Genomic DNA, 15,913 nt, shown 5'->3' on the forward strand with positions numbered 1-15,913 from the left:
ATCACATATGGCATTTTTTTACAATCTTAATTTTACTTTAATCATTATAACACAACTGTTCATATTCTTAGTAACCAGTATGATTTTTTGAGTTTGATATTACAATAATCAACTGTAGAAATCCATGGGAGACAGGCCAAAACCAACTAAAATATGTTTTCCGCATTAATTGAGTTTTTCTATTATATCATAAAGAATTATTATTCCATTAGCATTTCAATGATGTTAATTTTTAGTGAAGATATTGAAGCTTCAATTAATCGCTATTCCGTTCCGCTGTGTAGAGATTATCGATATATAACATTAAAATCGACCAGTCCACAACCCTAAAACGCACACATACACAGCTTGCCCACCACCGAAGTGGCTAAGGTTGAGTATCAAATTGTGTACTAAGAACCAATGCTGCAATGCTGCAATTATGGAGTGTGGAATTAAGAGGAGAGGCATCTCTTATGGTAGAACTGTTGCAAAAGTGTCCAGCTGTCAGCTATAAATAATAGTTCCAAATCTCTCCAGAGTAGCGCTAGAGTAGCTAAGAACCTAGGCGTTATTGACGGAGTGAATTGCGCTGTCTATGATTTGATTTTTTTGTTCAAGTACTCTAGGTATTGTAGCGCCACCTATTTAAAGTTTTTTGATGACACTTTTTGGTATATGGAGATTTCGTTCCTTATTTCCACCTTCCGTAGCTGCAATGTTATTTGTTGTTTATCGTCTAACTGTCAACAGTGTCAATCCGAGAGTTGTGACGTCATCAGAATCTTCAATGGTGTTTCGAGTTTGGTCACGTGACGTGTTCCAAAAGATATTTTAAATTCAATATTTACAAAAATATGGTCATTACAGGTCCCCTAAAAGTAGTTTAACATGTTCTTATAATCCAAAAGAATTTATTAGGATACTATATGTTAGGATAGGTTGTTTCCATCTACAAATTTTAGGGCAGAAATTTGTAGATGGAAACAACCCTATTTGTGATTTTCGGTTTTCGCGACAAAGTGTGGATGTAAAATGCACTTAAATGATGCGACCAAGCACGTCACTCACGTCAATGTCACTGTCATTAGTGTCAGTCCCATAGCGAACTGACGTTTCGTTTGCGAATCAAGTACTCAGTAATAGGCTACAAATTATCTGAACAAATATGTAATTTACTGAGATTTATTATCCAACGAGTTGTGCAGGCATAATATATAAGCAGCTGCCGCGTTGTATTATGCAGTATATCTGTCTTTGCCCAGCCGACCGAATTATCGAATTTTAATTAATTTCCTATTTTTTTAAATATCTTATTTAAAGTGATTTAAGAGTTAAGTTTTGGTCCGATAATGAGTTCTGTTTGCTTACCTGCTGGAGACATTTTTGTGCCTGTCCAAATTGATGAGAATGATATATATACTGGAATATTCAAGCTTCTCGAAGTTATACGGCCCGAATGGTCCAAGGAACAAATAAAGTTTAAGGTAAGTACTGTAATAATTATTAAATCCCGAGGTAATTTTATTGTGTCTAGAAGGATCTAAATAAAATCATTTTTTACAGTTGTACACTGATGGTATCACAAATAAACTTGTTGCATGCCAATACCAATACCAGGCTAAATTTAATGATAATATTAGCAGTGGAAATAATGTCGTGCTTGTTCGTATCTATGGGAATAAAACGGATCTAATTATTGACAGAACTGCTGAATTGAGGTCAGTAAAATCCATGAAAAATAAAGTTTCTTTATTAATAAAAAAAAAACTGGTCAAGTTACATATACTTAAATAGAATTACATTAAACGTGAGCTTACAATTACCACAAATATGCATCTGGTGAAATTGACATCATAGAAAATCATGGTTTTTAAATCTATACAATTGTTTGACTAAAATACATGTTTTTTCCAGGAACATAAAGAAACTTAATGTTCTTGGCTTGGCACCTAAAATATATGGGATATTTGAAAATGGATTGGCTTATCAATACTACCCAGGTGTAACTCTAAATGTGGAGACTGTGTTGGATTCAAAAGTTTGGCCACTGGTAGCAAAGCAAATGGCGAAAATGCATAAAGTTCAGTTGGGACCTGAGGTATGTTATTGAAGTATTACTGTTTTACTGCATTTTGTTTGTTATGACTAAATATCGAGGCCTCGTGGCATTTAGGTTGGATTTGACGTTTCTGACAGACTAGTGATGTAACTGTATTTTTACGAGTAGGTATGAGTGCGGTACAAACTAAAAAAAAAAAGATGATTAGAAGAAAAAAATGTCAATTTAATATATGACAATTGTGATACACAATTAATATTTGTCCCAAATTGTAAGAAGTTATTCTATATCTTCTCTCTGTGAAAATCCACTTAGTGTACGAAAACGATCTTTCAACTTCAACAAAAGTGATTGGTAAGAAAAGCATTCTTCTGTCATGTTGCAGTGTGTTTTTGTAAATCTAATGCGTCTTTTCATAATTATTGAATTAATAACAATGACATACATATAATTGACAATTGATGTTGTTAAATAGCAAAGAGCATATAATCACTATGTGTTAAATAGCAATCAAACCTGCTTCTTCACAGATATGTTACAACTATGTAGGTTGAGACCCAATAGATATTCATTAGTTATTTTATCTTAACTGAAACGGCAATTGAAAAACACGTCTCATCACTAGTGCTACCTTAATGCCATAAGCCCCCAATGTGATATTTTAAGTTTATCTATAGTAAAATTACCAAAACACGTTCGGAGAGTTCTTTACTACAGAAATTGTCCATTACTTTTTGATGTGTAAGTATACACATTATGGTTGATGTTTGGTGCCATGTACGAGTATGCTCTTGGCAGTCAAAAGGTTAAACAAAATTTAGAATGGCCTTGTTATTTGTTTATTTTATTTTCTTGCAGGTGTCAAAAAATCCAATGGTATGGGATAAAATTGATCAATTTTTAAATTTATTACCAGAGCCATTTACGGACGAAACTAAACAGAGGAGGTCAGTAACATGAAGAAAGGAAAATATTTTTTAGTTTTTATAATTCTCACTATTCTAAAATTCAATCATTCTCAATGCTAGAGATAACCGCAGAATGCCAGAGATAAAACTGGCAATGTCAATACAAAATTGCGGTTCTCGTCTTGCAAATACGTATTCACATAGCTTTGTTGCCATCTCACTTTGTACAAACTGGTTACATACACATACAGATGATTGTGACCATTTATGTAAGTATCTATTATACAGGACAAAAACGGGTCAGGTACAGGACATGTATATGGGACGTACGGCAACTCTAATATTACGTAGGTCAGATGTACAGTCAGCATCAATAGTAGCGGATGAAACAACGCTGCGAAAGTACCTATCTGCCACCCGTACTAGCATATTAGTGCAAACGAAATGTATAGAAACTTAAGTTACACAGATGTTAGCGAATATGTCAGTGCTCATATCTTTTTGTATTAGAGAATGGTAGATAATTTTGACGCGTAGTCTGATCTGTTACTTTTGATTTTGACTGTACATTGTACAGCAATAGACAAATGCGATTTTGGAGTTTGGATGTGCCTCCAGAGGAGTCATTCTAATTGAGCACAGATATTCCAAGGCTCACACGCACCTAGACCTAGTTGTCACCGATCTTAAAATCATGTTTTGAGGTTATTCAACGATTTGATAAGGAACTGTTTTACTCTTGCTAAACATTATGCGTCCATAATGATATAAAAAAAATAAAGATTCAAGACGTACGACTCGCAAGCCTACAGCTACAAGGCTTGTTGGTATCCAAGACTTGTTTTAGTGTCTTTTTACATCATCATAATCTCAAACATGCGTGGGAATATCGTCATTACGTTCGTAATACTCGTAGTGAAACGTCGTGTTGCGCACGCTTAAGAGGATAGTGGACGGCCGCTTCTCTATATTACAAACGTAGTCCCCATTTTCCTCTCTGGATATTGACATCATGATTTTTTTTTACTCAATTTGATGCTACTTTAGTCTTTTTTCGATTTTTGAGTTTACCGCGAAACAAGAAAATCGAAATTTTGTTATCTAACTACAGTTTGATTTTCGCGTCTCCCGGTAGGCCCTTCGTAAACAAACCGCCTTGATGCATCAATGTCATATATTTTAATAAAAGTGAAAACTTGTCAAAAAGCAGTTTAAGAGTCCTTATTCCTACAGACGAGCGTATTTTGTAAAATGCTTCCTTTTTCATTCAAGATTACGACGTAACTATTAGTATTTATTAAAAAACTGATAACGTACTTAAATAATCGTTTCCTAAACTAGGGGCTCCAACAGTTCTAATTTTCATTTTCTCTTTTAAACCTCTTTTTTAATGAGGTTTTTTGGGAGTCTTTTCCAAATTTTGCAGTGAGATGTGGCGTTTCGGTTCTCAATTTTGCTATAAACAAGAATCATTTGGTACATGAATGACTACAATTTGATTCAACATATCTCGTACGAGGGGCTGGAATGATTAACAATCGAAGATTCATTTGAAAAAACTGATAAAATACCTTCCGAGTTTTCTTCATTTTTTTGGCGAAAACAGGGTTTTATTATATTTTATTTCCGCACATTGTACGCATATTTTGCTTTAAAAATAATATTATAGCAAACTATAACTTTATGTTAACCTATAAAAAAAAAATCGTAACTATGGGACCTACATTGCCGTAAATTTATATTTTTTTAAAACACGTATAAATCACGCAGCAGCGACGCCCCGCTCTCAGTCCGCGCGGAGCGCGCTTAGAGGACGGACCTGTGCTCGATTGTCAGGCATTCGTTGAGTTCGTAATCAGCTACGGAGTTCCGAGAAGTGCTATATACTGCGATTAGAAAATCTTAATATAAGTTCATTGTATGCCTAACAACAGACTCGCTTATTGATGGATTTTCAGTGTTACTTTTTTTTTATACTACGTCGGTGGCAAACAAGCATACGGCCCGCATATGTACGCCTGCAACTCCAGAGGAGTTACATGCGCGTTGCCGACCCTAACCCCCTCCCGCCCCTCGTTGAGCTCTGGCAACCTTACTCACCGGCAGGAACACAACACTATGAGTAAGGTCTAGTGTTATTTGGCAGCGATTTTCTGAAAAACGCATTTTCACTTGAAATTACGTTAGGGTTTGCGTTATTATTTTTGACCCGGATGAAGTCCAAGTTCTCATGATGGAGTCAGGAGTTGGTCACCAGAACTCCTAATCTACTAATTATAATCCCATCGTGTTTGGGTTCAAAAGATTTGCCCTGACGAAGACCATCGATCTAGATGAGGTCCAGGGTCTCATGATGGAGTCAGGAGTTGGTTACCAGAACTCCTACTCTACTCATCATAACTCCATCGTGTTTGGGCTCAATAGAGTTGCCCTGACGAGCACCATCAATCTAGATGAGGTCCAGGGTCTCATGATGGAGTCAGGAGCTGGGCACCAGAACTCCTAATCTACTCATCATAACTCCATCGTGTTTGGGCTCAATAGAGTTGCCCTGACGAGCACCGTCAATCTAGATGAGGTCCAGGGTCTCATGATGGAGTCAGGAGCTGGTCACCAGAACTCCTAATCTACTCATCATAACTCCATCGTTTTTGGGCTCATTAGATTTGCCCTGACCAGCACCATCGATCTAAATGAGGTTCAGGGTCTCATGATGGAGTCAGGAGTTGGTCACCAGAATTCCTAATCTACTCATCATAACTCCATCGTGTTTGGGCTCAATAGATTTGCCCTGATGAACACCATCGATCTAGATGAGGTCCAGGGTCTCATGATGGAGTCAGGAGTTGGTCATCAGAACTCCTAAACTACTCATCATATCCTCATCGTGTTTGGGCTCAATAGAGTTGCCCTGACGAGCACCATCAATCTAGATGAGGTCCAGGGTCTCATGATGGAGTCAGGAGCTGGTCACCAGAACTCCTAATCTACTCATCATAACTCCATCGTGTTTGGGCTCAATAGAGTTGCCCTGACGAGCCCTGCTTGTCGGGGTAAATCTATTGAGCCCAAACACGATGGAGTTATGATAAATAGATTACGAGTTCTGGTGACCAACTCCTGACTCCATCATGAGACCCTGGACTTCATCTAGATCGATGGTACTCGTCAGGACAAATCTTTTGAGCCCAAACACGATGGAATTATAATGAGTAGATTAGGAGTTCTAGTGACCAACTCCTGACTCCATCATGAGACCCTGAACATCATCTAGATTGATGGTGCTCGTGAGGGCAAATCTATTGAGCCCAAACACGATGGAGTTATGATGAGTAGATTAGGAATTATGGTAACCAACTCCTGACTCCATCATGAGACCCTGGACTTCATCTAGATCGATGGTACTCGTCAGGGCAAATCTTTTGAGCCCAAACACGATGGAATTATAATGAGTAGATTAGGAGTTCTGGTGACCAACTCCTGACTCCATCATGAGACCCTGGATTTCATTTAGATCGATGGGACTCGTCAGGGAAAATCTTTTGAGCCCAAATACGATGGAATTATAATGAGTAGATTAGGAGTTCTGGGGAGTTCTGGTGACCAACTCCTGACTCCGTCATGAGACCCTGGACCTCATCTAGATCGATGGTGTTCGTCAGGGCAAATCATTTGAGCCCAAGCACGATGGAATTATAATGAGTAGATTAGGAGTTCTGGTGACCAACTCCTGACTCCATCATAAGAACCTGGATGTACTTCATTCGAGTCAAAAATAATAATACAAACCCTTACGTGATTTCAAATAACACTGAAACTCTATAGCACTAATGTGCGCAAACGATTGGCATCTTGACTAGGCAGCATGGGTGCGTAGCCACCATGCCAATCGATACGACAACGAAACACTATCTGTCTCTCTCTCGTACTAATATGCACAAACGATTGGCATCTTGGCTGGGCAGCATGGGTGCGTAGCCAACATGCCAAACATTTACGATATGACAAGGAAACACTATCTGTCTCTCTATCGTACTAATATGCGCAATCGATTGGCTTCTTGGCTAGGTATCATGGGTGCGTAGCCAACATGCCAATCGTTTACGATACGACAACGAAACACTACTCTCTCTCTATCGCACTAATATACGCAAACGATTGGTATTTTGCCTAGGCACCAAGCAAGTGTGTGGCCAACATGCCAATCGTTTACGATACGACAACGAAACGCTATCTGTCTCTCTATCGCACTAATATACTTTATTTATACCTGCAGTCATTTACTAACTTCTTCATTTTCCATTGGTGTGAAAGAGACAGAATAAAGAGCAAGGGTTATAGTACACTCTGTAGTCTGTACACTTAGTAGTAGTGTACATAAAAAAAACTACTGTGCATATACAATAAAATAAAGAGTGCCCATATGATATCATATGACACTAAAATTAATGTTCCTTGAAATTATATTGAAAACTATCAAGATTATTCTAGTCTGCATTGAAACGCGCGTCGCGTTGCCGGCGCTCGCGTACCGAGCGCCAACGCCATCTATCGAGCGTTATTTCGTGAAATCGGAGAACGCTCCAAGGATTAAGGGCTCTTAAGGCATAGTATGTATAAGTTAGTCTATTATGGTTTACGATAGGTGCTAGTGCTGCACTCTGGCGGCAGAATATTGCAGTAATACTCCCTATTCGAGTAGCTATTATAAATGTACCGATTCCCAATCCCACCTTCTCCGAGTCAATAGCCCATACTAACGTGAAATATAATAGTACATTACGATACAAGTGCGAAAAATAGGAAATTCGAAAGGGGTGGCGATAAATTAAAACACGACCGAAGGGAGTGTTTTAAATCGATACGAGTTGCGAATTACCTATTAGCACATGTATTTTTTACAGTACATATGGCCAGGGGCGGATTAAGAAGGCGCGGGGCCCTTAGCACAATAGCTTGCGGGGCCCCCTGGTTCGAAAAAAAAAATGATTAAGTGCGAGTCGGACTCGCACCCCGAGGATTCAGTACCATCACAACATTTTTACGATGTCTTAATATTTTTCGACTCGTTCTCGATTAGTTTTTAACATATTATGCAGTGTATTTTTTAGGGTTTCGTAGTCTCCTGGAAACTTATAGTTTCACCATGTCCGTCTGTCCGAGGGTTTGCTCCGCGATCGTTAGTGCTAGATAGCCGTAATTTGGCATGGATACATAAATCATGCATTGCGACAGAACGGTTAAATAAAAACTATACAAAAATTAGGGTACCTCCCATACCAAATATTTTTTCTTTGACCCTATAGTGTGGCATATGGTTGGATAAGGTCTTTCAAAACGAATAACGGTCTCCAAAAACCTTTTTTATTAGTTATTACTTTCGGAAATAATCGCTCCGAAAGAATTTTTATTTATTTATTTTATTTAGCCATTATAAAAGTGCCTAATCTTAATGAAGTTGTTAGTTGTTGTTATTTTATCACAGTTCCTTTCTTCGATATAGGTTTCCTCCTAACCTTCGGTTTTGATCAACATTGTATTGTCACCGATTTTTCCCTAGTAAGTGAATTTTAAACAACAAATTTTGACAAATGGTCAAAAAAATAGTTTGCAAATTTTGAACAACTTACGAGTATTGCAAGTTAAATAAAAGCATGTAGGGATACTGTTTAACAACATCAATATTAGGTATTAAGTTTAATAAAAGCTTCTAAAAATAGGTGAAACGTGAGTCGGATCTACAATAAGAAGTGGGAACTAATGGCTAAGTGAGCCAAAAAACAAGGCCGAAGGCTGAGCCCCACGAGCTGAATATCCGGACCAAACGATTTCGTAGCGTTCCCGTGCGAAGCTGAAGGCCAAGCTGCAGGAAAGCAGAGCCTAGAATGAAACCAATGCCAGAGTGTGAACGAGGCCGTAGGCCGAGTTCCGTATGAGGGCGGAGGCCCGGAGCGTTCTATCGCGGCGCGCCACCATGCAAAGGCGGAATTGCAGGAGAACAGAGTTTGGAATTGAACCAATGTGATCTCGGCTCGCCTGATGCTTGGCCTTAGTTCTTGCTCGAAAGTGCGACTTGCTGGGATGCTTTGGGTATCGGGCCCTATGTAGGGCTTTACACCCGGCCTACGCGAATACAAAGCCCTGCATAGGGGCCCCGCTGTTTTCTTTTTATAACGGCTTTGCAGCAACTCGGCATATTTTAGGCGCTCGGCCAGCCGTAGAGGAGCGCGTCCTTTGGCCTACTACGGGCTTAAAGCTGATCATCATTAGGCATTAGCTGTAAGGTGCAATGTGTTATTTGAAATAATAAATAAATAAATCATCCTTCCTTGCTTTTCACTAATATGTTTTTAACACAGTATCTTCTTTTGTTCGTTTCCGAGCTCTGCTGTTTCCTGCAGCTTAGCCATGCACAAAAGTTTTGAGACACTGCACATTCGGTTTTATGCTAAACTCTGCTCTTAGTCTTTGCGTAAGCCTAAAAATTATTTTAATTTGGTATCGTCATAAAGAAAAATATATGATAATAACAAATAAGTAATAATAATTGATCAATGTTGTTACTGACTTACGATTACGAAACAAATACATTGTAAATAAAATGTGATAGTACAGGATCCGCGGAGTGCGATTTCTACTTGAACTTGGCCGGTTCCGCGTGCCGAAGTCGCATGGTCAGGGTCGGAGTGCGGGGCCCCCCTGGGCGCGGGGCCCTTAGCATATGCTTTTTCTGCTGTTCGGTTAATCCGCCACTGCATATGGCCCTTTCAATTTTCGACATAGTTACGTAATGTGCCAATTATCGCACTAGTACGGTAATGTAGCGCCATATGTACTGTAAAAATATATTTTTTTTTCTTCTATTTCATGGAGATTAGAAACGGATTAGAGACTAGGTGGTAATAATTGTATATAGATATCAGGTACATATCCCTACTATCACTAAAGCGGCCTTCACGTTGGATGTGCTTCCTCACGCAGCTCCGCATCAATGTGACACGATAACCACGTAACGAAAACAACTTCTCATAATTTAAATAGGTAGGTATATAGGTACTTATTCTTTTCCCGTCAACAACTTGATCAATCAAAACATGTCCAAGGCCGTAATAATGGAAATAATTTATTACAATTAGACTTACTCACTCAATCGTTTTGGTCATTGATATTTTTATGAATGTGATTGTCCGCAATACTAGAAAATGACTAGAAATATTTCAAAATTTCCACTCGTCGTCGCCTGCCTGTCTTATCGTTATCAAATCCATTGCCTTGATGCCTTCAGCTATTGTCCACGACAGAACGTCGGTAAATAGTATCTTATTAAATACGCGTGACATACTACTGCCTTACTGCGCAAGTATTAACGTACTCATTTATCTCGCGAATTCAAAGCGTATGATTAAAAAATGGACGGCCGCGCGAAATCGCCTTTCGATACAAACGTAGCCCTCATTTTCCTCTCTGGATAGTAACATTATTGATAATATTTTGACACTGTTTGATGTATATCAACCAGCATGCCCCTTTGTTTAATTGTTACGAATTTTTCAATATTATAAGGGACGAGCATTAAAATAATTGTATGGAATTTATTTTTCGCTCCTCATGGATTACGTTAGTATGGAGAAGTGGTCGTCCCCTTTCCTCTTAATAAGGAGATATGATTATAACTCCTAACTCCTAATCATTCCTTCTACAGAACCTAGTCAGCTTTTAGCTTATGATGATGTATGAAATAATTAGGTCAAATATGTCATATTTACAAGTTTTACTATGGAGCCAAACAGTGGCGTAGCGTATACTAATCTAGCCGTGGGCGAAGTCGCATCTACGAGGCCCCTTTCTTTCATTGTGCCCGAAGGGGTCTCGCGCGAGGCCGTAAGCGAGGCACTACATCGGGGCCAACTCCGAAGTAGAAAGAAAATGGCTGTTTGTCCGCGATATTGATATGGGTACCGTACCTACGGAACGTTGTTTAGTATGAGTTCAAACGGTCATCCGTATCACTTACATGATTGATAAAACACCTACCTATTTAATTTATTTTTCAAATAAAAATATTATTAAGGATCAAAAGTAAAATAGGTAGGTAGGTACCTATTAGTGCAGTTAGAAACAATGAATTTACTGATATTTACTTTGTAAATCTCATTCATATCATTTCGTCTCTTTCTCACCCCGTCCATCATGGTACATACCTATACTATACCTACCAAGTTAAAATTGACTGTTATTATTTTCTGTCCGTCTCTTATAGATTTGTCGATAGCTTTGGCTCACTAACCAGACTAAGGATAGAATCCGAGCGATTAAAGTCATATGTAACAAAAACTGAGAGCCCGATCGTGTTTGCTCACAATGATTTACTTCTAGGAAACGTTATCCACAACCAAGATGAAGGAACCATATCTTTTATAGACTATGAATACGCGGCTTATAATTATCAAGCGTTTGACATAGCAAATCATTTTAATGAATTTGTTGGTAAGTTGAATTCTTAATGTCTTGGGTGTTTGCATTTGGCGAATTCTACCAAAGTTTCTTGTTCTTTTATTCCCGTGCCTCGTGGAAAACTATTTTTTTTTTCTATAGACTCAGCCAGCATTTTCAGGCATTTTGTAGAAATTCCGACCACTTTTTAAGTGTTTCTGATAAGTTGATTAAATCAACTAACACGATTTACATTCATAATTTTAAAACAGAGGGCTTACCGCGAACCACGTTCGACGTGTTGCCTCCCTGTCACACTTACGTAAGATTTTACAAGTGCGACAGAGAGACAACACGTCGAACGTAAGTGCATGCGATTAATCGTTTTCCCGTTTCAGTTTAAAAATTATGTTTCTGATAAATTTAAATACTTACATACTTATAAATGCGGTCAAGGAAAAGAGATAAGAAGATGATGGTTGACCGGTATATAAAACGGTAATCTCATGAGGAATCTAAGATGGTTTAAGAGAGCGGTCAGTAGATGGCACAGTACTTTAATATAGAATAATTCCTTTGTCATGCATATTAGGATTTTATTGTAGTATTGTTGTTTTGTAGTCACAAGCGTGTAGCTTAATTCCGCGAGTGTTTTTTGAGGTGCGGAACTGCCGGACCTGCCGGTGTGGTACTCGCCAGATGTAAACGCATCATTATCATTAAAAATCGTAGGTGCTTAAAGCTTGTCTCCGTTTATAGGGTTGTCAATAGATGACATCGACTACGGCAAATATCCTAGCAAGGAGTTCCAGATGTCTTGGATAGCTGCGTACTTGGCGGAGTTTTTGAACGTGGATTCACCAGACCAAAGGGCAGTGGAGAAAGTGTACGAGGAAGTCCAGCAACTGGCGTTGGCCTCCCATTTTATGTGGGGGGCGTGGTCTTTGGTGCAATTCGAACTTTCTGATATTGATTTCGATTTTGGAAGGTAAGTCGAACAAATGATAGGAAATGCATAGAAAATTAGTTTACTCTGCCTTTCTCGATTTCTAGTGATCTAATTGTGATGTCTTCGTAATCTTCATATATTTTATGATCCTTAACCCATTCAGGGCCAGCGACTCAGCTTATGGGTCATGCACAAACAGTTCCGCAGGGCCAGTGACTCGCAATTATAAAATATTTAAAGTATTTTATTATTCAAGTATTTTAGAAGTTATTGACATGGCTCAGGGTATGGGTCACCTTAGGTTGGCGCTACTTGTAAAAACTAAAAATATTTCCGTAGCAAGCGAAAATAAACTTTATTGGCTGGTTTTAAAGCTTATTTCATGTTGAAGCTGTTTGATATTGTACCATTTTACAACCGACTACTGTTTTGATGACGGCACGCAACATTTACCAAACCGTAATGTAATAATATTTTGTTTTGTGTGAGGGGTAAGGCAACGAGGATTTTCTCCCACTGTACTTTTATGTTAATATATGGTGATCGTTGTATATATTGTATCTTAGGCAATTACCTACTAACAATAATGTTAATATTCATTCTTTTTTTTCCTTTCAATATAAAACAAGGCAGTTGAAACAGTCACCACTAACTAATATTGTATTGTATTATCATAATAGTGTGTGACAAATATTTACAAGTATTTTTAAAACATTTTGTTTTGTGTGAGGGGTAAGGCAAGGGTCAAATTAAACTTCCAAGATTTGACGCATAAAACAACAACAAACACAGCAAGTTAAATATGTAAAAAGTGAAAATGTTCATTCCTACAAACTACAATATTTTTTTATATGCACAAAAAAATGGTGGTTAGTAAAAATGTTGCATAATGTTGTTCAACTGGCCGGCTTCATAAGCAGCGATTTATTTACCGTGCGCGCCAGGGCCGAGACCCATAAGCTGAGTCATGCGTTTTAGCTAAAAACCGTTTGTATGGTGGCTCGGCGTATTGTGTACGCTCGTCGGGTCTTGGCCATGAATGGGTTAAGCGTAAGAATTGGTAAGTAGTGGCGTATAAAAGAGCAAAGAGCATATGAAAACGTTCACTTTTTTCATGCAATATAATTATTGTATAGAAAACATTTTATTTGATTCTCATACTATAGGATATTAGATGAATCTTTAAGAAGCTTTTGATAGTGTATTCCCGTCTGTCCTCGGCTCGATCATGATGGCGGATAATGGATATATATTACATAGAAACGATTCCTTCCTAATTAAGTCCGCCGGAGACAGAAAATAATAGAATTTGTCTCATCTGTGACCACCGAGACAAATAGGAAGGATTCTATTCCCACAAATGTGGCCTAAGCCATGGCAAAAAATCATTACGAGGTTAACAGCTGAAGTAGATGGCGCTGTACGGCGCATATTCAGTTCAACCATTTTTATGTACTTAATTTATACTTTGCAGGTACGCCAAGATACGGTTCGACCGATATTTCGAACTGAAAGATGACATCTTCAAGCAACTGAGTTGATCTCGCGTCGTATGTGTCAATGTTAATAATAAGCGATAATTTTAAATGTACATATAATTGATGTAACAACTATGAGTATGTGCAATAAAATGAATTTTTAAAAGTAATTATTACAATTAATAATGTAAACTAAAACTAAAATATGACTAAATTAAATCTAAAATAAAAGTAAAATAAATCTAATAAAACCGGCCAAGAGCATCTCGGACCACGCTCAGTGTAGGGTTCCGTAGTTACTCTTCCGTCACAATAAGCTAAACTGGAGCTTAAAGTATAGTAAATTGTTAACCAAGGGATGAAACGGTACCTTTCACGCGAGTTAATCAAATAGGCAAATTTGCATAATCAGTACCTAATTAAAGTAAGTCTTTTTACTATGGGAGAAACTTTTTGCGATAACTCAAAAACAGCTAAACTGATCATGTCCGCTATAGTTTTCATTTCATGTCTTTCTTAAGCTCTACTTCCAAGATTTTTTTCATATTTTTTGGACCTATGGTTCAAAAGTTAGAGGGGGGGGGACACATTTTTTTTTCTCTTTCGGAGCGCTTATCTCCGAATATATTCACTTTATCAAAAAATGTTTGTTGAAGACCCCTATTAGTTTTGAAAGACCTTTCCAACGATACCCCACACTGTAGGGTTGAAGCAAAAAAAAAATTCACCCCCACTTTACGTGTAGGGGAGGTACCCTCAAAAAAATTAAATTTTTATATTTTATTGTACGACTTTGTCGGCTTTATTGATTTATATATCCAAGCCGAATTTCGGCTTTCTAGCACTAACGACCACGGAGCAAAGCCTCGGACAGACAGACAGACAGACGGACATGGCGAAACTATAAGGGTTCCTAGTTGACTACGGAACCCTAAAAATGGCCCCTGCGGCATAGTACCGAAGACGCTGGCAGCATTTCCTCGCTGGATCGTTAGACTGATGCGTTGAGCGACGAAGCTGCCAGCTCTTTGATCTCCTGTGGCGTCTCTGAGTCTCTTAGTATGTGCAATTGACAACATTTCATTTTTATAACACCTAATATTTTGTATATAATTCGGAAGCACTTCGGCTCCTGAACACTTTACAAAATATTTACATAAGTATTACCTAAATTTAATATCGCTTTTTCGATCGAGATAAGACTAAAGGGTCTATTCTACTGTAGAACTGTAGAACTGTAGTTACGCTATTTTTAGAAAAAGTACATATTTATATTATACATTAAATGCAAGCCCTAGTGAAAAAAAACTGTCAGCGTATTCCCCTTTTAAACAAAATAAGGATACCAATAAAATTATCGGTCAGAAATATGAAATGTTGCCAATTGTGCATATGCGGCAGAAGGAGATGGATGTTTGCAGCTTGTGTTGACTGTTGAAGATCAATAGCGCCCTCTTTTTTTCTGCTCGGACTTCACTAGAGCCCGTCTAAGCTATAATATTTGTTATTTTATAATAGTGTTTACAGACGGCCGCACTTGAAGGTCGCGACGTACGTACGGTCGATCGTGTCACGCGTCTAAGGTGGTCCGCCGTGCCGTACGTGCGTTAAGGACGCAATTATAAGTGAGAGCGAGAAAGAGATATTTTGACCGCACCTGCAAGGTCGCGGTCCGGTGCGGCTGTCTGTAGACAGACACTCTAATTCTGCATCGACTTGGCAGTGTATAAAATTATACCAATGACTAACCTGTTTTAAGAAATATGTAATATATAAATTAATATATAAAATTATTAATTAATACAATGCAAAGCATTATTAAACTGTATTTTCTTTTTATTAGAATTAATTGCCTACCGCCCGTCTGAGAAAAAATATGTAGCATACAACAGTCATTCCTTTGACGCCAAAGACGCCCATACGCGCGTATCTTAGACGATCAGTGCCGGATTAAACCTTAAGCAAAATAAGCATTTGCTTAGGGCACCACGTCTAGGGGGGGCACCAAAATCGGACGCAAAAAAACGCATAGGCTGTATCAGGATCGCAGTCGTAGTGAGTATTGTTCTGAAACCGTTTGTACGTATGTAAGTACCCATCAAAT

At 38.2% G+C, this 15,913-nt stretch overlaps 1 protein-coding gene across 1 annotated transcript; it reads left to right on the plus strand.

Moving 5' to 3' along the window:
* Window positions 1–1,057: 1,057 nt before the first annotated feature.
* Window positions 1,058–15,632, plus strand: LOC133516971 (ethanolamine kinase). The gene is made up of 7 exons (XM_061850057.1): window positions 1,058–1,466; window positions 1,546–1,700; window positions 1,897–2,080; window positions 2,900–2,988; window positions 11,210–11,436; window positions 12,142–12,370; window positions 13,806–15,632. The coding sequence occupies exons 1-7, from the start codon at window positions 1,332–1,334 to the stop codon at window positions 13,870–13,872; spliced, it is 1,086 nt and encodes a 361-aa protein (XP_061706041.1). The 5' UTR covers window positions 1,058–1,331; the 3' UTR covers window positions 13,873–15,632.
* Window positions 15,633–15,913: the final 281 nt, after the last annotated feature.

The sequence above is a fragment of the Cydia pomonella genome, chromosome 4 (assembly GCF_033807575.1).
Source record: "Cydia pomonella isolate Wapato2018A chromosome 4, ilCydPomo1, whole genome shotgun sequence".
NCBI classification, from domain to species: Eukaryota; Metazoa; Arthropoda; class Insecta; order Lepidoptera; family Tortricidae; genus Cydia; species Cydia pomonella.